The sequence below is a fragment of the Leopardus geoffroyi genome, chromosome A3 (genome assembly GCF_018350155.1).
Source record: "Leopardus geoffroyi isolate Oge1 chromosome A3, O.geoffroyi_Oge1_pat1.0, whole genome shotgun sequence".
Classification (NCBI taxonomy): Eukaryota; Metazoa; Chordata; class Mammalia; order Carnivora; family Felidae; genus Leopardus; species Leopardus geoffroyi.
Genome location: NC_059336.1, coordinates 110,422,887 through 110,445,507, shown reverse-complemented (window position 1 = coordinate 110,445,507; position 22,621 = coordinate 110,422,887). Strand labels below are relative to the sequence as shown.

Genomic DNA, 22,621 nt, shown 5'->3' with positions numbered 1-22,621 from the left:
CTTCAAGTTACCATACTTACTTAACCATTGCAACAGATCTTCTGGACTGGCTACTCAAAATACACATTTCCAACCCCTTTCTACCTTGTAACTTCCCACTACAGAGTCTAGAAAGCAAAAGTCATGCTTTCTTAGATTCTGTTGTGGCCAAACCTGGCTATGTAACCAATGAGATATATATGGATACCTGCTGGGCATGGGGATGGTACTTATGGGGAAGTTTATCATTCACTGATAAAGGAGACACAGCAAAAAACACCCAAGCAAACCTTTTTGCTACTTTTCACTTGATGTCTGTAACTATTGCAATTTTATAACCATAATGCAACAAAGAAGACAATAAGCCAACACACTGGGGGTGAAGGATGGCAGAAGAGAATAACAGAAAAAAGCCTAGTTTCTTTATGGCATCACTGAATAACTGCACCAGCTTATGTCAGAGAAAAAGACTACCCATCACCAGACTTGTGAGAAAAATACAACCTTTGTTAGGTCACTGTTAACAGGGTTCACTTCCTAATACTCATTTCACTATATGTGGACATTCAGACTGTAACTTTTCACTATTACAAAATAAATTGCTAATGATGTTCTTCATGCATATAGACTTTTTTTAAGCTTTTAATTTTAATTCCAGTGTAGTTAACATAGTGTTCTATTAGTTTCAGGTGTACAATATAGTGATTTAACAGTTCTACATAATACTCAGTGCTCACTATGATAAGTGTACTCTTTAATCCCTATCATCTATTCACCCATCCCCACATACCTCCCTCTGGTAACCATCAGTTTGTTCTCTTATAAAGAGTGTGTTTCTTGGTTTGTCTCTTTTTCTTTGCTTTGCTCATTTTGTTTCTTAAATTCCACATATAAGTGAAATCATATGGTATTTGTCTTTCTCCGACTTTTTTCACTTAACTTTATACTTTTTTCACTGAACTCCATCTATGTTGTTGCAGATTTCATTCTTTTTTATGGTTGAAAATATTCCACTGTGTTTACATATATATAAACACATCTTCTTTATCCATTCATCTACTGATGCACACTTGGGCTGCTTCCATAATTTGGCTATTGTAGACAATGCTACAATAAACATAGGAGTGCATGTATCCCTTTGAATTAGTTTTTGTATTTTGGGGGGTATATGCCTAGCAGTGAGATTAGTGGATCATACGATAGTTCTATTTTTAACTTTTTGGGAAATCTCCACACTGTTTTCCACAGTGGCTATACCGGTCTGCATTCCCACCAACAGTCCAAGAGGGTTCCTTTTTCTCCACATCCTTGCCAACATCTGTTGTTTCCTGTATTTTTGATTTTAGTCATTCTGACAGGTGTGAGGTGATATCTCATTGTGGTTTTGATTTGCACTTCCCTGATGATGAGTGATGTCAAGCATCTTTTCATGTGTCCATTGGCCATCTGTACATCTTCTTTGCAGAAACATCTGTTCATGTCTTGTGCCTATTTTTAATTAGATTATTTGTTTTTTGAATGTTTAATTGCATAAGTTCTTTATATATTCTGGACATTAACCCTTTATTAGATATGCCATTTGCAAATATCCTCTCCAATTCAGTAGGCTGCCTTTCATGCTTATAGACTTTTAAGGGAATTATTTATTTCTCTGGGATAGACCACAACCAACTGAATTACTAGGTCAAAGTATGTTTCCTAATAGATACTGACCAGATAGATACTGTTGATAATACCAACAACAATGTATGAAAGTAAAGTTTAACACATCTCCCCCGAGCATTGGGTGCTGTCACTGATTTTTAAAAATTCATAGATAGAAAGAAGTATCTCATTGCTTTAATGAGTACTTCTTTGATGACAATTATTGACTATTTTGCCATATGTTGACTATTGTCCTATAACAGAACCATCCAAGTACTCATTAAGAGAGTAGTTCAATAAGCTATATTTTGATAGCTTTAAAAAAAAAAAATTCTTCTTCCTCATTAAAAATACCAAAACCTGGGGGAAAATATTCAAACTTTATATGAACATATAAAGGCAAAACCAGCAAATCCATCCCTTTACCCCCATTCCACTACCTAGAGATAATCAATGTGAACAGTTTGCTGAATTCTCTTCTGAACTTTCCTGTATGCAGAGATAGAAAGATAAGCAAATATGACATCTGTTTTGGTTACATAATTACTAAAAGTAAGCACAGGAACTACAACTATATATATATATATGTGTGTATATATATACACACATATATATATACACACATATATATACACACATATATATTTACACACATATATATGTACATACGTATACACATATATACATATATGTACGTATATATATACATATATTAATTTTATGTATTCATATATACATATGAATACATAAAATTTTATGTATTCATATATACCTATGAATACATAAAATTAACGAAAGCTATTTTTTATCGAGTTCTTCCTCTGTTATATTTTTCTGAGTGTTTTATTAACTCATTTCATTGTTACACAAACAAAAAAAAGACACCAAATAGTTATGTACAAACCAATCATTAAAAAGATTCTTCTTTTAATGTTCATTTATTTTTGAAAGAGAAAGACACAGTGTGAGCAGGGGAGCGGCAGAGAGAGAGGGAGACACAGAAGCCGAAGCAGACTCCAGGCTCTGAGCTATCAGCACAGAGCCTGATGTGGGGCTCAAACTTATAGACCATGAGATCATGACCTGAGCTGAAATTGGACACTTAACCGACTGAGCCACCCAGGTGCCCCCAAACCAATCATGTTTAAAACATAAATGTGTGGGGCGCCTGGGTGGCGCAGTCGGTTAAGCGTCCGACTTCAGCCAGGTCACGATCTCGTGGTCCGTGAGTTCGAGCCCCGCATCAGGCTCTGGGCTGATGGCTCAGAGCCTGGAGCCTGTTTCCGATTCTGTGTCTCCCTCTCTCTCTGCCCCTCCCCCGTTCATGCTCTGTCTCTCTCTGTCCCAAAAATAAATAAACGTTGAAAAAAAAAAAAAAATTAAAAAAAAAAAAAAAAAACATAAATGTGTACACTAACAGAGATCTGAAGAAAACACAGATGCTAGAGAGTTAAATTTAAAGACCTTGTAGTGAAGGAGGGTAAGACTGAAATGTAAATTTATATGCTGCTGATTTTATTATTAAGGTGGTCACGCCCTACAGGCAGTAGGCAAGGCAGGACTGCAGCTTTCGGACTAGAAATATATTTTGGTAATCTTGATTTTCATATACACAAACCTATGACATGTCCCAAATCAGCTAAAGTAGCTACAAGTATGTGTGTGTCTACAGATATATGTATGTAGATACCTCTATGAGTGTGTTTATATATATTCCTTCTTTAATTTGTAAGAGAATAAGATCCAGAAAACATGCCTTTTTAGAATTAAATCCATTACATAAGACAATGCCTATTATTTTAAGTAATATTCCTAATATAAATACAAATCCCAATGACTTTATCTTAACCTACTCTACAAGTATTAGATTTACTTAGCTTTAATAAATAGAACTACCATTCTGTTTCCTGCTAAAACTGTAACACTAACCTGAAAAATTACCAAAATTTATAGAAAAAGAAGAAAAACTAATCCTACTTTTAATATAGACAGAAGATGATCTCAAGAAATAGATATTCCATGCTCTCATAAAGGATATGAATAAGCAATTTAGAGAAAAGGAAACCCAAAAGGCTAACAAGCTCAGAAAGAGATGCCTGATCTTGGTGATAACCAGAAAAATGCAAGCTAATATAAATAGGAGATATAACTTTATATTTATGAGATTAGCAAAAAGTAGAATTCTAGATAATGCCAAGCTATATGTGATCATGCTCTGGTAGGTAATGTAGAAAGGGCAGTCATTCTCAAAAGCAATCGGCAACTTAGCCAAATTAGGTTTATGCATGCCCAACAAACCATTACTATGTTAAAGAAATTCTCAAACAGTTCAAAGTAACACAGTTAATATATACAAAATATCACAAATGGATATTCCTAAAAAGAGGAAAAAATGACAGAATTTGATTTTTGTAAATAAAAAGCACATGTACAGAAAAAATATTTTACAAAGATAAAGAAAAATGAAAGGAGAATATGAGAATGGAGATAAAAATAGATTAAACAAGAAAGGCAATAAATGATCATTGCCAAGTAAATGCAAGTTCAATGAAAAGGCCAAGTGTGTGTTTATGTGTGCATACACATAAAATTCTGTAGGGACACAAACTAAATTGTTAGTAGAATTTACCTCTAAAGAGTACATTTGTGACAAGGACTAGAACGAGGGAGATACCAGAGATATGGCTGAGTATCTTGTATTTCATATGTACACCTATTCTTATTTTAAAGAAATCATTTCTTGGGGCGCCTGGGTGGCTCAGTCGGTTAAGCGTCCGACTGTGGCTCAGGTCATGATCTCGCGGTCCGTGAGTTCGAGCCCCGCGTCGGGCTCTGGGCTGACGGCTCAGAGCCTGGAGCCTGTTTCAGATTCTGTGTCTCCCTCTCTCTGACCCTCCCCCGTTCATGCTCTGTCTCTCTGTCTCAAAAATAAATAAACGTTAAAAAAAAAAAAAATTAAAAAAAAAAAAATAAAGAAATCATTTCTTCTGACAAAGAGTCTCTCCTCAACCAAACTTCAGTCAGGCTCCTGTGAGCCCTCTGCTCCATGAGGCCAGATCTTTAGACTTCCACGTCCATTTTCACATCCCCCAATTTTTGCAACAATCTCACTGTAAGTCATTTTGGCAAGAATCCCTCACCTTCAGTATCTCCTCACCCTCAATATATCTGATCAAATTCCTCAACCCCCCCCCCCCCCAGTACCCCAGGTGACATTTGGTCACTCTGGCCTGGATTCAGCAACAACCCTGTCAGATTCTGTCAGTTTAGCCAGAATCCCCCTACCTCTGATGTTTACTCTTCATAATTTACATCCACTGACACCACCACCACCATCCTAGCCCTGGCTATAAATTCCCGATTTTCCTTGTTGTATTCAGAATTGGGCCCATTGAGATCTCTTTCCCCCTATTACAAAAGTCTCTGATTAAAATCTGCTTTTACCACCTTAACTACCGTCCAGCTCTCGATTTTTTTAGTATTGCCACATGTAAAATTTAGACAGTTTCTAAAAATAAAGTCTAAGTTTAACTCTGAATTCTAAATAAAGTTTAAAACTCTCTTTTTGGGGGGCACCTGGGTGGCTCAGTTGGTTAAAAGTGTCAAAGTCTTGATTTGGGCTCAGGTCATGATCTTACAGTTTGTGGGTTTGAGCTCAACGTCAGACTTTGCATTGATGGTGTGCAGCCTGCTTGGGATTCTCTCTCTGCCTCTTCCCTCCCACTCTCTCTTTCTCAAAATAAATAAACTTAAAAAAAAAAAACTTTCTTGGGGTGCCTGGGTGGCTCAGTCGGTTAAACATCTGACTTTTGCTCAAATCATGATCTCACAGTCGAGAATTCGAGACCCATGTCGGGCTCTGTGCTGTCAGCTCAGAGCCTGGAGCCTCCTTTGGATTCTATGTCTCCCTCGCTCTCTGCCCCTGCCCCACCCTCTCTCTCTCTCAAAAATAAATAAACATTAAAAAAATTAATAAAAATTAAAAACTTAAAACTTTTTTATAGAAAAATTGATGGTTTTTAGTCAGTGATTCATGCTCTAAATCTCTAATTCACAATATAGCAAACTTACAAAAACATTTAAAAAAAATCAGCATAGACTCCTTAACTAGGGAAGTCAAGTTTATTAAAAACAAGCTTTTGTTAACAACTACCTGATTTTCATAAAACACTCATTTCCTGATTTAAAAAATGCATATATAAAATAAGGTCAAAATATCGGTAACCGTTTTTATTCAACGTTTATTTATTTTTGGGACAGAGAGAGACAGAGCATGAACGGGGGAGGGGCAGAGAGAGAGGGAGACACAGAATCGGAAACAGGCTCCAGGCTCTGAGCCATCAGCCCAGAGCCCGACGCGGGGCTCGAACTCATGGACCGCGAGATCGTGGCCTGGCTGAAGTCGGACGCTTAACCGACTGCGCCACCCAGGCGCCCGGGTAACCGTTTTTATTCAAACAAGAAACCAAGAGAACACAAAGTAGGGAAAATAGTAAAGACTTACTAGACACACATAAAAAATACCTGAGATAAACTTAAGCTTTGATGTACACTGAATCTTAAAGATCAACAAATTCCTGCTTTTGTTTTGGGGAAAAAAAAAAAAAAGCCAGGGAACATAATTTTTCTTGGTAACTCAGGACCAGAACTACGCACATCAATTATTAAAATATACTATACAAAACTTCAATGTTCTTTGATATGGGAATTGGGAGATTCCTACTCCTGGTTCTCTCACTAATCTGTATGATCTTATTAAACTTTTCTGAGCCTTAGTTTCCTTAACTATACAAGGAAACAGTTTAACACTCGGTGATTATACGGAACTGAAGGTGATATGTGGAAAACAAAATGATATGTGAGTTAAGTCCTGATTCCAAGACAATGAGTATTTTTTTCTATTTCTGTTTGCATTCTGTTTATTTGTATGGGGGACTAATAATAGACAGTTGAATTATTATCTTCAAAGGCAATATTACTTTGGCTAATTTTTAAAAAAAAACTTATAATTGAATTCAAAGACAACAGCCACCTTCCAAAAGATATCCTCACTCTCCAGAAAAATTATCGATTTCTCTATAGTTATCAGTGGTTTTTGGTTGGCAGCAAGGCAGGGTTTTTTTCTGTTTTATTAGTTGGGCTCCGTTTTGCAAAACTGAACTCAACTGTAATATTATCACTATTAACACATAATGTTAATACATACTGCACTAGGTATTAGAAGTAAATTAAAAATATATATATGGTACAAAGGAAGCTGCTAAAGCTCCAAGAGGGCAGACACTGTGCAAGTGATTGCTATATTCGCAATGCCTACAACAATCACTTGCATGTGGAAGATGCCCAATAAACATTTGTTAAATTAATCGAACAGATTCATAAAAAGCAAGTAAACAGTAAAAGATAGCACATCCTAAGTGCCAAATGACAAAGCAAGTATTAAAAAAGGAACAATCAAAACCAAAACCAAAAACTCTTCATGTTGGAAATGAGATTAAGCTAAATCTGAATAAAGAAATATATAACTCTGAAAGAATAATACAAACTATGAGGTGGTGGAAGGACATTCCAGAATGATGAAACTTTTTGAGCAATGATTAAAAAAAAAAAAAAAAAGTAGACGTGGCTTATGTGCAAAGCAAGATTAAACTATGTTGGTTTAGGAACAGCACCCTAATAGGTAGGAAATATAAACAGTCTAATCATGGAAGAGATGTGAAACCTACTATAGGCAAAAAGAAAAAAGAGTATCTTTTTTTTTAATGTTTATTTATTTTGAGAGAGAGGGAGACACCGACTCCGAAGAAGGCTCTAGGCTCTGAGTTGTCAGCACAGAGCCCGATGCAGGGCTCAAACCCACAAACCACGAGATCATAACCTGAGCCAAAGTCAGATGCTTAACCAACTGAGCCAGCCACCTAGGCGCCCCTAGAGATATAATTTTATAAGACATCTATCTATATAAAAGCAATCAATTGGAGTGGGAAGATTCAAATCAAAGAGAAACAGCTGGGGCGGTGGGGTGGAGGACAAAAAACAAACAAACAAAAAAACAAACAGTATAATCTGGCAAACAAGTATCTGAACAGTGGCCTGAAAGCAAGATCATAAGAGACTGAGGAATAAATAACCCAAGAGAGAGAAAGAGAACAAAGAAACTGAGAGGGAGGAAAGTGAGGCTAGTAGAAAACCAAAGGTCCTAAATGTGGTCTGTACAGAGAAATTAACAGCGAAATGAAAGAGAACAAGATAGGATGTTGAGAACATCCTATAGAAATGAAAGAGAACAAGATAGTCTACTAATGGGTAAGACTGCTGACAAAGGGGTTTCTTTTATTATCCCTATCGGCTTGGTTGGTTTTTAAATGGGAAAAACTAAAATGGCCTTGCCACAGTGGATACTACCACTGGCATAATGGATTCAGGTCTATCTAAAGTTAAGAATCATCACTTGATGATAAGCTCTACGGGAGCTGGAACTATATCTGCTTGTTTTCCACTGTTAAACCACAACGTATTTTCTATGAAGCTTTGGCAACTTTGGTATTTCCATACTTCAGCTTTTTTGTGTTCATTCTCACTTGGCTAGCTATAAGGATCTGGAAAACCAAACGTTCATCTTTGATGAAAAGAAGCAGGCTTAGGGGTTTAAAAAAAAAAAAAAAAAAAAAAAAAGTCCGAATTTTAATTCTAAATTATGGATAACTGGGGCATTTCTATTTTATTAAAGTAGCAGAGTTCAAAAAAGTTTAAAATCACAGTATATTAATAATGCAATTATAAATACAATTGGAAAAGTAGAATACAAAGTAATGAAAACTACATATTTTATTTAAAGCAAGATTCATCTTCACAGAAAAAAAATAATTCGTTATCTATTTAGAAGGAATAAGGAACGTGTATAAAATTTGAACGCATGGATTTTAGAAAAGAAAAAAATGTTATGTGACCCTGCTGATTGTAAAGACTTTTCAGGACACCATGCCAAAGACACTTCCTAGCAGTCAGTGTTTAACACACAAAGGGAAAAGAAAACAAACCTACACTCACAACTACCAAAACCCAAGCACCATTTGCTGCAGCTAACATCAACCTGCAATTATGAAGCCAGTGGCATCCCTAAAAATGAGCTCTGTCAGAATGACTTGGCAGGGCCCAGGCAATGCTCTACACAACAGAATACAGACACTACTTGCTCTAAAAGGCCCTTTCCAAGGGAAGTCATAAGACAGAACTAGCTAGCAGAAAGAGGGACAGACCCTCTGCTCCCATATACGCCAGCATATATTGTACACTCACAAAATTGACAAATGCTGTAAATATCAAAGATGTCTGAGTCACAGGACCGCCCTTATGACAATTTAGCTGAGAGACATAATATACATATTTAAACACATATATTTAATACATATTCAGTAACAGTGTAGTCTAATATATGATTCGTTCATTCAAGAACCATTTAGTAAGCAGCTACTATGTGCCGGTAACTGCTAGACCTTAAAACACCCTTAAGTGACTCAAAACCTAGTGAGGAAACAAACACACAAAGCAGGAGACAGGTGGTATAACTGAGACACAGAAGTTCTCAACACTAATCCTCTCTTAACCAAACCTCTGGATTAACCAGTATTCTTCAGTCCCTTGGTAAAACACTGCCCAACGCCCAGGGCACATTAAGTATTCACAGCTAGAGTATGCTATTCTTTATAATTCACCCATACACTGCGTTTTCAGTCAAGTTGTATAAGCTCACCAAGAGTCAATCTGGTTTCCTCCCAAACCTGTTTATGCCAATTGCACTTGTTGCTTTGATTACATAATTCAATTAAACATTACATAAACCAATAAAACATACGTATGAAAAGAAAAACTAAGCTGAATGCTTTGGGAAGACAACACAGCAAAGGAGACCTACTAAGCAGGAGACCTGCTATCAAATTAAGTGTGGGTGACACAACTGTGAAAGACTAGGGAAAAGTCATAAAAATCGAGGATTCTGTACTGTATACTTTACTCAAGGAAAACCAAAACCAGAATCATAACCAATGTATTGTAATTGTAGCTTTTTCAAGAAAGACAACACACAACTCCAATCAGTGTTCTTAAAAAAAAAAAGTGAAGGGCAGGTGGGCTTGGTCTTACGGTGACAAATGACTATGCGTTTATATTATTTTTAACTTAAATGACTTGGTATCATTTCAACCAGATTAACTGCCCAACCACTGATCAGGATGGTGTTTCTGTTATTTATACAAGCTCTTAGGGGAGCATGAAACTTCACTGTGTCTGGAGGTTTCCCAAAGACAGTAAAATGAAACTTGGAAGAGGATTAGAAATTCACCAGGCAGACAAGGGAGTGAAAATATCCCAACCCTATACATTGACTCAAAAGCATGAGAACAAGAAAAGTGTCAAAATATTTTTCCTTCCATTTACCATGCCCAGTCCCACCACTCAAACTTTTCTTACGGCAAATTATTTATCTTTTCTATGAGTTAGGGAATAATTATTACCTACCACAAAGAGCTTTGTAAAGATTAAAATCGATCACACGTGTAAAGTGCTCTACACTGTACCTAGCACATGGTAAGGGATCAACAACAACAATAAAAACTGTTATTATTGTTGGAGGGGAAAGAAGAGGAAACAAAAGCTAAAGTACTAGGACCATGGTACCATCTTCCCCAAGTAAGGACTCTTTGAAGTTCAATAAGTGTGCTGACCCAGATCTCCAGGCTCCTCCTTGTTCCCTTTTAGCTTTACATGAATCCACATTCCTCAGGAGCAGGTTTTGGTTGTGCATATAATTTAGGCTTTGCTTACTGCTGAACCTTCTCATTTAGGAAATACAAACAAAAAAACTGAGAGCAAGTCCCAGACTGGGCTGTAATTTTCCATCAGGTGAAATTGGTATCACCCTTATGGAATCTGACATCTTACTTATTTCTCCTAACTAGATATGCTGGTATTGGATCCAATTTCTGTCATATGTAAATGAGTGCTAATGAAGCCTGTGTGTAACACTCCCCCGGCCCTTTCCTTGGATCTCTGTAGTGCAGTCATGCCAAGAACCTATTCACCACACCCAAAATACCTATTCCACCCAACCTTCTTCAACATTTCCCAGCGCTCCCCTTAATTCCAGGGCTTCTACTCCTTATTCTTCTCCTGTTCTTATCTAAAACAAAACAAAACAGGGGCGCCTGGGTGGCTCAGTCAGTTAAGCGTCCGACTTCAGCTCAGGTCACAATCTCACTGTCCGTGAGTTCGAGCTCCGCGTCGGGCTCTGTGCTGACTGCTCAGAACCTGGAGCCTGTTTCAGATTCTGTGTCTCCCTCTCTCTCTGACCCTCCCCCGTTCATGCTCTGTCTCTCCCTGTCTCAAAAATAAATAAAACGTTAAAAAAAAAAATAAAACAAAAGAGAACACTACTCATTTTTCCTTGAGCCATACTGCTTCTAAGCCAGTCTACAATAAAATTTCCTTCTTGCATATCAGTATTTTCTAATATTCCATCATCTTATTTAGATAAGGTACTTTTGTTATAAAAGTTAAATAGCACTGTCTGCCAAAGAAAGTGATTTTATTTCTTTAAATACCTTAATGCATAACAGCAAATACATGGTTGACATTATTATTCTGTTCAAACAGCATATGTAAAACAGATGGGCTGAGAATAACCTAATAACCAAAGCACTACACAAAAGGTGATATACGATCAATAAACACTAACTATATTAAAATATACATACATATATATGTATAAAATATGTATAAAATATACATGTATATATATTTTAATATAATATTTAGTATATATAGTATAGCATATGTAGTTGGTATATACATATATGTGCGTGTATATAGCACAGTTAGTATATTTATGTATGTATATATAGATATACACATACACACACACAGACACACACACACACAACATAACTAGGCTACCCTCAGAACAAGCTGGAAAAGATCCGAATTTGCAGACTTTTTTAAAGAAATAAACATTTTACATCAGTATTCTCTACACAAAAATAAAACGATTCGAAGAAACTAGAGTAACACATTGTTAAACACCTTTGAGGAACACAAATCGTTGAAAACTTTCCTGAGCCCCTTAAAATGCAATCATTTCACTAAGTTGTTCTGCTTGAAGTTTGAAATATATAAGAATTTACATTATGACAGCTACTCAAAGCATACTTAATCATCTAAATATTGTAACTCACTTGGCTACTTCAGATCAGAAGCAGCTACACAGGGTAAGGGACCAATAAAAGGAGATGATGTATGGAGAACAATGCCTGGGCTTGGGTAGTAGGACTCGAGGGTTCTAAAGTCAATACCCACCAATTCAGAGTGATCAAGGACCATTTACTTATTCTCTCTGTGGCCCTAACTGATACAACAAGAGATGAGATGGGAATGCAAGCTGGTGCAGCCACTCTGGAAAACAGTATGGAGGGTCCTCAAAAAACTAAAAATAGAACTACCCTACGACCCAGCAATTGCACTACTAGGCATTTATCCATGGGATACAGGTGTGCTGTTCCGAAGGGATACATGCATCCCCATGTTTATAGCAACACTATCAACAATAGCCAAAGTATGGAAAGAGCCCAAATGTCCATCGATGGATGAATGGATAAAGAAGATGTGGTATATATATTCAATGGAGTATCACTCGGCAATCAAAAAGAATGAAATCTTGCCATTTGCAACTACATGGATGGAACTGGAGGCTATTATGCTAAGTGAAATTAGTCCATCGGAGAAAGACAAAAATCATATGACTTCACTCATATGAGGACTTTAAGAGACAAAACAGATGAACCTAAGGGAAGGGAAACAAAAATAATATAAAAACAGGGAGGGGGACAAAACAGAAGAGACTCATAAATATGGAGAACAAACTGAGGGTTATGGGAGGGGTTGTGGGAGGGGGGATGGGCTAAATGGGTAAGGGGCACTAAGGAATCTACTCCTGAAATCATTGTTGCACTATATGCTAACTAATTTGGATGCAAATTTTAAAAAATAAATAAATAAAATTAAGTAGAAAAAAAAAATAAACAACACTTTTGTAAACCACACCAAAAAAAAAACAAAACAAGGGATGAGACTACGCAAGTTCTAAGGTCCTACAGGAGGTAAAATATTCTTAGTCTAATGAAGGGAATAGAAAATTGGGAGTCGAGCTATGCAGGGCAAAGAGAGGGGACGTGCGCACGCGCATCCCTGTCAGCCCTAGAATTCTACAGTTACATGTGCTAAGATGAAGACTACAGACAATACATACTCTAGGAATTAACAACAGGTTCATGTGTACAGTTTCCTCCTCCTTTCTCTGCTCTCCCCATCTCTCTTTCCTCTCTGTCTCTTTTCTTCTACCCCCTTCCTTAGCTTCTTCTCCTGCCTCAGGTTTCTCTCCTGAACTGCAAAGTTCCTCTGTTCCTATCTCCAGTCCTCAATGCTTTCCAGCTTTATCATCTACTACTACATCTCTAGCCTGCTCCTTACTTCCGATACTGTCAGTTTATTGTCAGTATTATTAAACTGTCACTTTTATTGTCACTATTAACAGTGGCATAAGTAGCTACTATGCCAAATGCATCACTTAAACTAGTTCTTGGCTCCTAAAGTTTAATTTAAATAAAGAATACCAAATAAGTAAATAAATAAATAAATAAACAGTTAAAAGCATTCTCTCCACAGAAATCTCAACCAGCAAAAGCAAACCATTTATTGGACATTTATTATAGGTCACAAACTTTGCATATTCTATCTTTTTAAAATTACAACTACTCTGTTTGGTGGCTATATTTACAAACAAAGATGGGGCCCAGAAAAATTATATACTGGAAATGATGGAACTAAGGCCCATACTTTCAACAGCCACACTGCAAGAGACAATGACAATAGACTGTTGTGTCAAATTGACCACTAAAGCAAGAAACTCCAAAGATCCCAAGGGCAAGTTTATTTCTAATGGCCCAGAATTGAAACCTGGAATCCATTAATAACATTCATAAATCAAAAAGTATGCTGGGGCACCTGGGTGGCTCAGTCGGTTAAGCATCCGACTTCGGCTGAGGTCATGATCTCATGGTTTGTGGGTTTGAGCCCCACGTTGGGCTTTGTGCTGACAGCTCAGAGCCTGGAGTCTGCCTCAAACTCTGTCTCCCTCTCTCTCTCTGCCCCTCTCCCACTCATGCTCTGTCTCTCTCTCTAAAAAAATAAACACTAAAAATTTTTGAAAAAATTTTTAAGTAAAAATAATTAAAATAAAACAAAATAAAATAAAATAAAATAAGCCTGACATCAAGTAGAGAGTAAGCTGACAAAGGGAAATCAGTCCAGATTATTTGGACTTTCAAACACCAATCAAGGACTGATTAATAAAGGGGTTGGTTTGTTTGTTTTAAATTCTGCTTTAATTTTACCAAGATTTTGGAGAGAAGTTGTAGTCTCCCCCCCCACCACTGGGACTCAAAGAAAAGTAAACTTAGATAGTAAATAAAGTTTAGGGTCAAATAAAGATATCTCTTAATAGAGAAAAAGTATCAATTATATTTCTCTACAGATAATTACCGGGCCATTCTTATTTGTCAATTTTTGAAAGTAAGATAATTCAGTTTTCAGTAATAGTGCCTCAAATTAACTCTTCTACTGAAAACAGTTAAATATTCTGGACAAAATATTTTTACATATTTAAAAGGCAAAGCTGATAAGAAGTAAGGAATTATTTGGCCAAAATTGAAAGGAAAATGGGAACCTAGTAAGGTAAGAGAACAAAAGCCACTTTTGCTCTAGAGGTACTAGCCAATCAGAACAAATCTGAACCTTAAGTTTGGACAGCCTTATAGGACCCAAAGAGCAAAAACTAAAGACCAGGACTATCCAGAGTAAAAAGTCTAACAGGCGATATGTCCCACATTTAGCTAAGACCCTGTAGCATATTCCTTCAAGGCAAAGGTGAAGGATGCTGGTCCTCAAACGTATTTGTGGCCAAAATTTACATCAGCTGGGTGGTCCAAAACCTCAAGCAATGAATTGGTTTTAAAATGGTTCTGGATTACTAATGCCTCCAAAAACCCATCAGAGCAAATGCAAAGACCTTCTAAAGAAGACACCTTTATTTGAGACCTCAGATTAGTCTTAACACCTTTCCAAGGACAGTGAGCAGCACACAAAAATAACTATGCATACAAAGAAATAAGTCACCATGAACAAGGACCGGCAAAAACAAGAGACCACAGAAAGAGATCTCCAAGACTTCATGCAGAGGAAGTACAGATATACCACCTATAAAACAACTATACTCACTCGGTTTAAAGAAAAAGAAACTTGAAGATATCTTCAGGGAACAGGAAATTATTAAGAAAAAATCCAGCAGATTTAAAATGCAACCAAACTGAACTTCAGTAATAATTAAAATTAGAAACTTATCAGATGGCTTTAAAAGATTAAGTTCAACTGAAGAGAAAATTAATGGACTGCAAATAAGTCAGAATAAACAGATAAAGAAGGTCTAAAATACATGTAATCAGAGACCTAAAGATTAAAGAAAAGAGAATGGGATAAAGCAGAAATATAAAGAGATAGTGACTGATGATTTTGCAGAAATCTAAAGAGATAATGATTGAGGATCATGTAGATTTTTCAAAGAGCCTAACAAAGTCACAAATAAAATAAAAAGAAATATATACCCTGAAACATCATAATGAAACTCAGAACACAAAGTCCAGAAAAAAATATTAAATGTAGACAATAAAATAAGCTAGAAAACAGTGGAACAGAGTAAAATCTCCAGGTCTGTTGTTTTAAATAAAAAGAAAAATGATAAGTAAGCATTAGTGTGACTGATTATCTCAGAAGGGTCTAAGGATCAAGCAAGATAATGAATTTAAGGGCTTGGAAAAAACTGTACAGGTGTCTGGAGACTTAAGTGACAGTCTGTACAAAAACCTGTTTCATTCTCGGTCATTCAACCTCTCTGTGGGCCTCACTTTACCTGCGGAAGAAGGTTGCAGCTGATTTTTTCCAAAGTTCATTCCAGCTCAGAAATTACTCTATCATTATCTCTTTCAGTCAGAGGGAGGTGAATCAAATTATAATATTCTACTGGCTAAAAATAAAATGCTAGCTATCATCAGAAAGAATAATAGAAACGTAACAAAAATTATATCCCAATTCTATAAAAAGCCATCCATATCTGGAATACTAACAGATGTGTCCAAACAATTCATGTAAAATCAGAAACAAACAACTAAAGCAGTGGTTCTCAATCCGTGCTCCCTTGAGGGAGCTCAAAAAAACACTAATACCAGGGGCACTAAATCCTAAAATTCTGATTAAACTGGTCTGGGGTAGAGCACAGGAAATGAAGATTTTTAAAAGTTCCCCCAGATTATTCTAAGGTTGAGCTAAAGCTAAGAAATACTGAACTAAAGTGACAAAAAATAATTTTGAGTCATACTTGACTCCTTTTTCCTCAAACGTCACATCCTATCCTTCAGCACATCTTGTTGGTTCTACCTTCAAAAATGCATTCAGAGGGGCGCCTGGGTGGCGCAGTCGGTTAAGCGTCCGACTTCAGCCTGGTCACGATCTCGCGGTCCGTGAGTTCGAGCCCCGCGTCGGGCTCTGGGCTGATGGCTCAGAGCCTGGAGCCTGTTTCCGATTCTGTGTCTCCCTCTCTCTCTGCCCCTCCCCTGTTCATGCTCTGTCTCTCTCTGTCCCAAAAATAAATAAACGTTGAAAAAAAAAAAATTAAAAAAAAAAAAAAAGAAAAAAATGCATTCAGAATCCATTAGATTTGGAATACGTATCAAAATAGACATTCACATATCTCATCACTACCAGCTTAGTTCACCTCCAGCCTGGATTATTAACTGGACTCCATGACTCTCTTACCATTGTCTTCCCTCCAAGTGCATTCTAAACCCTTGCGATGCTGTTCCTTTACTCAAAACATTTCAACTGTCACCCAACTGGCTGAGGTACAATCTAAAATCCTTACAATGGGCAAGACCCAGTATGGCATTTCTTCCATTCTTCTCCTCTACTCTAGCCACATGTGCCTCATTATTCCTCCAACATTCCAAGCATGCTCCTTTCCCCCCTACTGTTCTCTCTGCCCTCCCAGAACACCCCCTCCTTAATTTCACCTTTTCAGGTCTTGCTCAAATGGCATCTCATCAGGTAAGCCTTTCTTCCCCACTCCACCCCACCAAGCACTCCATATCCCCCTTATACCAACCACATGACTGTGGTGCTTACTACCACCTAACATTTTATGTATGTAAGTATTCATTATTGTCTGCCTGTAGGATCTATTTTAACCATCTTGTTTCTCCAGTGCCTAGAACAGGAGCTGGCATAAAATGGGTGAATAACATTTGTTGACTGAAAATATGAATCAATAATGCCAAAATCCAGATTAATAAATACTCCAGTCTCTATGCCACATGCCCTAAGCTACTCAATCATATCACCTTTTTCATACAATTCTAACATTTCCAGGTAAATAACAGCCTTCCCTACTACACACATCCCCCAAAATATAGGGCCAATAGTTTTTGTTTTGTATTTACATGCCTGCTTTCTATTAAGTCAGTAATTTTCAAATAGGTTCTCATTACTTCATTAAGTTCTTTCTTCTTGCTATTCTCCCCATTCACTGCTTAGCTCTCTTTTGTGCTATTCTAAGAAAATCTAAGCCCCCACAATGATAAACACTGATTTTTCTACATCTTTCTTGTCTATCACTCCAACTAGACTGCATACTTCTTGAAGGTCATCTAGCTCAATGTCTCACATAAAGAAATTTCCCTCGATTGTTATGATTAGTATTCCAACTCCAATTCCTTTCACAACTATAAAGCTCAGTAATAACCCTAACCATTCTTTTCCCATGAACTGCCTATTCTCATCTGAATGGTGGTAGTGAGGCAGGAGGGGGATTATCAAAAATAAAGAGAATTCTAGGGATACCTGGGTGGCTCGGTTGGTTGAGCATCTGACTTCGGCTCAGGTCATGATCTCATGGTCCATGGGTTCGAGCCCCACATCGGACACTGTGCTGACAGAGCCTGGGGAGCCTGCTTCAGATTCTGTGTCTCCCTCTCTCTCTGCCTCTCCCCTGCTCCCGTTCTGTCTCTCTCTCTCAAAAATAAACAAACATTAAAAAAATTTTTTTAAAAAGAGAGAGAGAATTCTACATTAACTCAGATGGGCAAGGAGGGGAAAATGACAAGTTTACAGCACAGTATAACTGGTTCCTTCCTCCCAAGACCTGAAGAAGGGAGGAAGTGGTAAAGGCAGACCAGGTAGGTGACAGCTTGGATTGCCTTGCACAACTCTGTCCTGACAATCTGAAAGAGCAAGACTAACAGGTTCCTGAAGGGACAAATTAGACTTAATCTTAAAGGTATTTTTGTTGACTTCGGTGTTAATGACTTGAGAAGAGATCTAAAAACCAAAGAGAGGACATCAATTAATCCAAATTTCATCACCACTCATTCTCTGACTTCCGATTTCTTCTAGAAAAATTTAAATAGCAAAAGAAAAATGAAGGGGTATGTTCACATTTAATGATGTTGATAAAAAGAAATTATTTTAAAAATATGTTTTCAGTTGTGAGATTCCCACAAACTCTCTTCCCAAAAAGTATGTTATTTGTTCTATTTGGAAAATATGACACATTTTTAAAGTTCCTCCCTGGATGCTTAATTTAGTGTAAGCACAAACGAAAAGATACTGTAAAAATGTAGTGCTTTCACTGTGAGGAGCACCAATTGGAAACCTACCTGAGCTTTAACATTTGCCATTAAAAATCCCAGAAATAGCATGTGTGCGCGTGTATGTGTAAAACTGAAGAGTGACTACAATTATAGGTAAATTGAAAAGTTGAAATGGAGGGGTGGAAGGGGAGAACTGGGAGACAGGACAAGGGTAAGATGAACTGCAAACTCCCGAACCTCCACAAGTAAAAAGGGAAGAGTTATTATCTTGTTTGTTTTTGACCAAATTAGTGTGACTCACCTTCCCTAAACTGGAAATTAAAATTTAAGCAGCCACAAAAAAAAATCATTCTCCACACCCGAACAACGTTAACGCTAAAGCCTGCCTTTAACACTTCCTTGAAGTCTGAAATCCACAATTTCATTTATGGAATGCACTGTTTAATAAAGTGAATTACTAATAAATTTAAATGAAGCATTCAAGTCTGCTTATCACTATACAAACATGGTCAGATTCATTTTGAGAAAAGTTACAAATACCAACAGACTAGATACTAAAGTACATAACGGCAGACATAAAAAAAAAAAAAGTTGCCAAAGAATACAAACATAGAACTGTGGAAATAAAGAATGAGAAGAAATTTTAGAAACTATAGGTCACTGCCTCGCTTCACTCAACTCCTCCCAGAGGCCTTCCTCACCCACCCCATCTAAAATAAAAAAGCCGCGGGGAGCCTGGGTGCTCAATCAGTTAAGCATCTGACTCTTGGCTTCAGCTCAGGTCATGATCTCACAGTCTGTGAGTTCGAACCCCAGATGGGGCTCAGTGCTGACTTGGGATTCTCACGATCTCAGTTTGTGAGTTCGAACCCCAGATCGGGCTCCGCGCTGACGGGATTCTCTCTCTCTCTCTCTCTGCCCCTCCCCTGCTCACTCGCTCTCTCAAAATAAGTAAACAACCTTAATAAAAAAAATAAACAAATAAAATAGCTGTCCCTATCACATTCTATTTCTGTACCTGATTTATTTTCCTCATCCAAGGTGCCATTATGGTTCGGTATATTATGTACTTACATTTGCTGCTTCTTTGCCTGCCGACTAAAACGTAAGCTCTATGAGGGCCGAAGCTCTGTCAGTTGTGTTCATCCCAGGCCCTCGAGGCACACAGCTGGCACTCAATAAAGTACTGAATAAATAAATGATGAACCTGAAGTTCACAGAGGTTAAAGGATTTCCTCAAGGTCACAGCCAGCAGTAAGCACAGCTGGTACTAAAACGCTGTCTACTCCCTCTTTCCATAGCCACTTCCACTAGGCCAAAGCACCCTGCTCCAGCACATGATTTTCTATGTAACAGATTCCTTCTTTTCTTTTTTTAAGTGCCAAAGAAAATACCCGTTACCAAAAAAAGTGACACGCTGGGTAGCATTTTAACTTCAAGTGTTTCACCAACCAAAACTATACTCAGATTTCAGAAGTGTACAAGATTAGCCAGTAAAACAGAAAGGCACAGCCACTCAGTTCTTCGAGTTCCTTGTGAAATTGGTGTGTGCCTTGGAAGTTTTAAGATCAGCTTCGGAAACACACTTAGCAATTCAGAATGGCCTGTAAGGTATCAGCCTCACTTTCTTCTAAGAGCCCACAACAGCTCCTTCCTGGATATGCTTTATCTTGCAGATTATGCAAGGAAATGTAACCAACTTTAAAGTCCCTTTTAGTTCCTTTCAAAGTACAAGGCAATCTCACAAAACACTGGGCATAAAATTAACCCTTGGGAAGTTTCAGATTCTGAGAATAGGAAACCATCTCCGAACCATCACCTGACGGTGATCATCTAGGTTCTTCATGATCTGAAATACCTAAAAGAAACGCGGAGGTGGGGGGGGGGGGGGGGGTAGGTGGAGGAAGAGCAAAAGAGAAGAAACATTTACATACATCAAAAAGGAGTTGATATCCCTCATAATACTTTAGCCCAACATCAGCTTCTTGCCTAAAGTCAAGGCCCCACGCACACAACTTCGGTTGTCTGCTTTGGTCACCTCCCTTTCAGAGAGACAGGAGCCAACTACCAATACCTTTCGCAGGGAACATCTCTAGACCTAGGATGGGACTCACTAGGGCAGAGGATGATTTGCTAGACGTCTCTCAAAACTACTGTCAGCCCAATTAGTTAACTGAAAGGGACGACCTAAAATGTGGGACGGCAAGAGAGTTGAAATGAGACTGAGTTAAGAGTGTGAAGGAGCAGACGAAAAGGAACGAGGAGGGTAAACAACGCATCAGGGGCTGGAGTGGGAACCTAGGTCAAGGCAGCGGGGTCAGGGAAAGGCAAAGGTGAAGGGGGGAAAGAGATGCGGTTTCTGAGTGGGATGGGCGGGAGCAAAGGGGGAGGGGACGAGGGGGGCCGAAGGGGGAGAGGGGGGAAGGGTCCTGGGCGGGGCGGAGGGGACCGAAGAGGCGGGATGAAGAGGGCCAGGCCGGGAGGGTCTTTACCTGCAGCTCCGCCCGCTCCACCTCCCACTGGGCTCTCTCCACCTCGAAGCGGGCCCACTCGTGCTGCAGGAAGTGCAGGATCCCAGGGAGGCTGTATTGGGCTCGCGCCGCCCCCGCCGCAGCCGCCCCGTCGCCGGCCGCGGCAGCCTCCGCCAGAGGCCCGAGACCCTTGGCACCGCCGGCGCCCGGGTGGTTGTTGCTGAAGAAGACGCCGGGACCCGCCTGCTCGTCCATGGCGGCCGCAGAAACCCCGGGAGCTGCCCAGGAGCCCAGCAGCGGAGGCAACGGCGGCGGCCAGCAGCGCCTCCTCCTGCCTCCGCCGCTCCCCGCCCACACCCCAGTCAGCAGGGAGCAGCCGCCTGGGCGCGGGGGCCGGCCGAGCCCGGGACGGGCCGGGAAATGGGTCAACTGCGGCGCGCGGGCGGCCCAGGGCTTGCTGGGAATTGTAGTCGCGGGGCGGGGCGGCGGCAAGCGCGGTCGCGGCGGCCTGTGGGGCTGCGAGAGACTCGGGCGCGGCCGCAGCTCCGCCCCCGGCCCGCCCCTGCCCGCCCCTGCCCGCGGCGGTGGGGGCCGACTGGGCCGGGAGCGCGGGTTTCCTCACCCGCCGGTCGGGCGCGAGCGGGCTGCGCGCCAGTGCCCCCCTCGCACGCGGAAGTTCTCGGGCGGCGCGCCCTGTTGCACATACACACACATACACACACACGGAAGTTATCGCGCCAAGATACCAGTCCGAGCAGCACATCTTTCAGGGCTTCCTGGTGGTTGTGCTAAGAAACATGCTCAAAGCGAGGTTCGGAGGTCCGGCTCCTGGACGGCTCCAGCTAGTTGAATCTAACCCTCTCCCTTTGGCTCCAACTTAAGTGTTTCTCTGGCCCCAGACACTCCTCAAGTTCTGGCAATCTGCTTATCACTATCGCTCCTCCCCCCCCCCCCCCTTTTTTTTTCTCCCTTACGGATTCAAACCTGTTGCCTGATCAGTTTTCACTTATAAGGAACTCTGATCACCTCTCTCTCCTGGACCAGCCCTTTTCAGCTTCTACATTCTGGATTGTTGGCACTTCATCTGAAACACTGCTCCGCTGATGTCCCTTTCTCCTGCAGTAAATCTTGCAGTAGTAAGTCCTGTAGACGTTTCAGATATCCAAGGGTGTTATTTCAGTGTCCTTTTTTTCTACCTTTTCCCGCGCAGTTTTTACTCAGTTCAACTCAACAAATATTTGATTGTCAGTTATTTCTGTCGCTGGGGACATAAAGATAAATGACACAGTTCCTGTCATCAAAGGGAGATTGGCAAGTATATAATCAATTCTCACAGTGCCTTAAATCAACACCACCTGAAGGAACAAAGTCCCTTTCTCTTCCCTAGAACTGTCTTAGGTATCCAGGCACTTCTCCCTTTTCACTTGTCCCGGTCCCAGTTTCTTCCACGGTTCACCTGCAAACCCGCAGCAATATTAGCCTTCAAAAGCACGTCAAAGTCCTCTCAAGTGTTCCTCCAAATCCTTTCCTCCGAAGTCCCTGAAAATATGTCACTATAAAGTCACACTACAACAATAATGAAAGGAAGGCGCCTGAAAAAACTTTAACAAATGAAAATGAAATGAAGCACTTATCTTGTCCCCATAACGAGTTATCTGTAATTCTTTTCTTTTGTGGGATGGATTTCCGGGATATCAGACTGATGGCCATGGAAAAAAAATGTAAAGATTTAAGCTGCCTGGTGACATGTCAGGGAAGGACATCCTGTTCCTGTCCTCCCCC

General features: G+C 39.4%; 1 protein-coding gene across 4 annotated transcripts in view; it reads right to left on the bottom strand.

Annotated features, from left to right (window-relative positions):
• The window catches only part of STRN (striatin), a 95,670-nt gene extending 74,284 nt beyond the window's left edge, over positions 1–21,386 (bottom strand). For 2 of the 4 annotated variants that reach the window (XM_045447152.1, XM_045447155.1), the window contains exon 1: positions 20,861–21,289. In XM_045447152.1, coding sequence (XP_045303108.1) covers positions 20,861–21,094 — 234 coding nt within the window. In that variant the 5' untranslated portion in view covers positions 21,095–21,289. Of the gene's footprint in view, positions 1–20,860 lie in introns of all 4 variants that reach the window. The other 2 variants (XM_045447154.1, XM_045447153.1) reach the window with 2 other exon arrangements.
• Between the last annotated feature and the right edge of the window lie 1,235 nt (positions 21,387–22,621).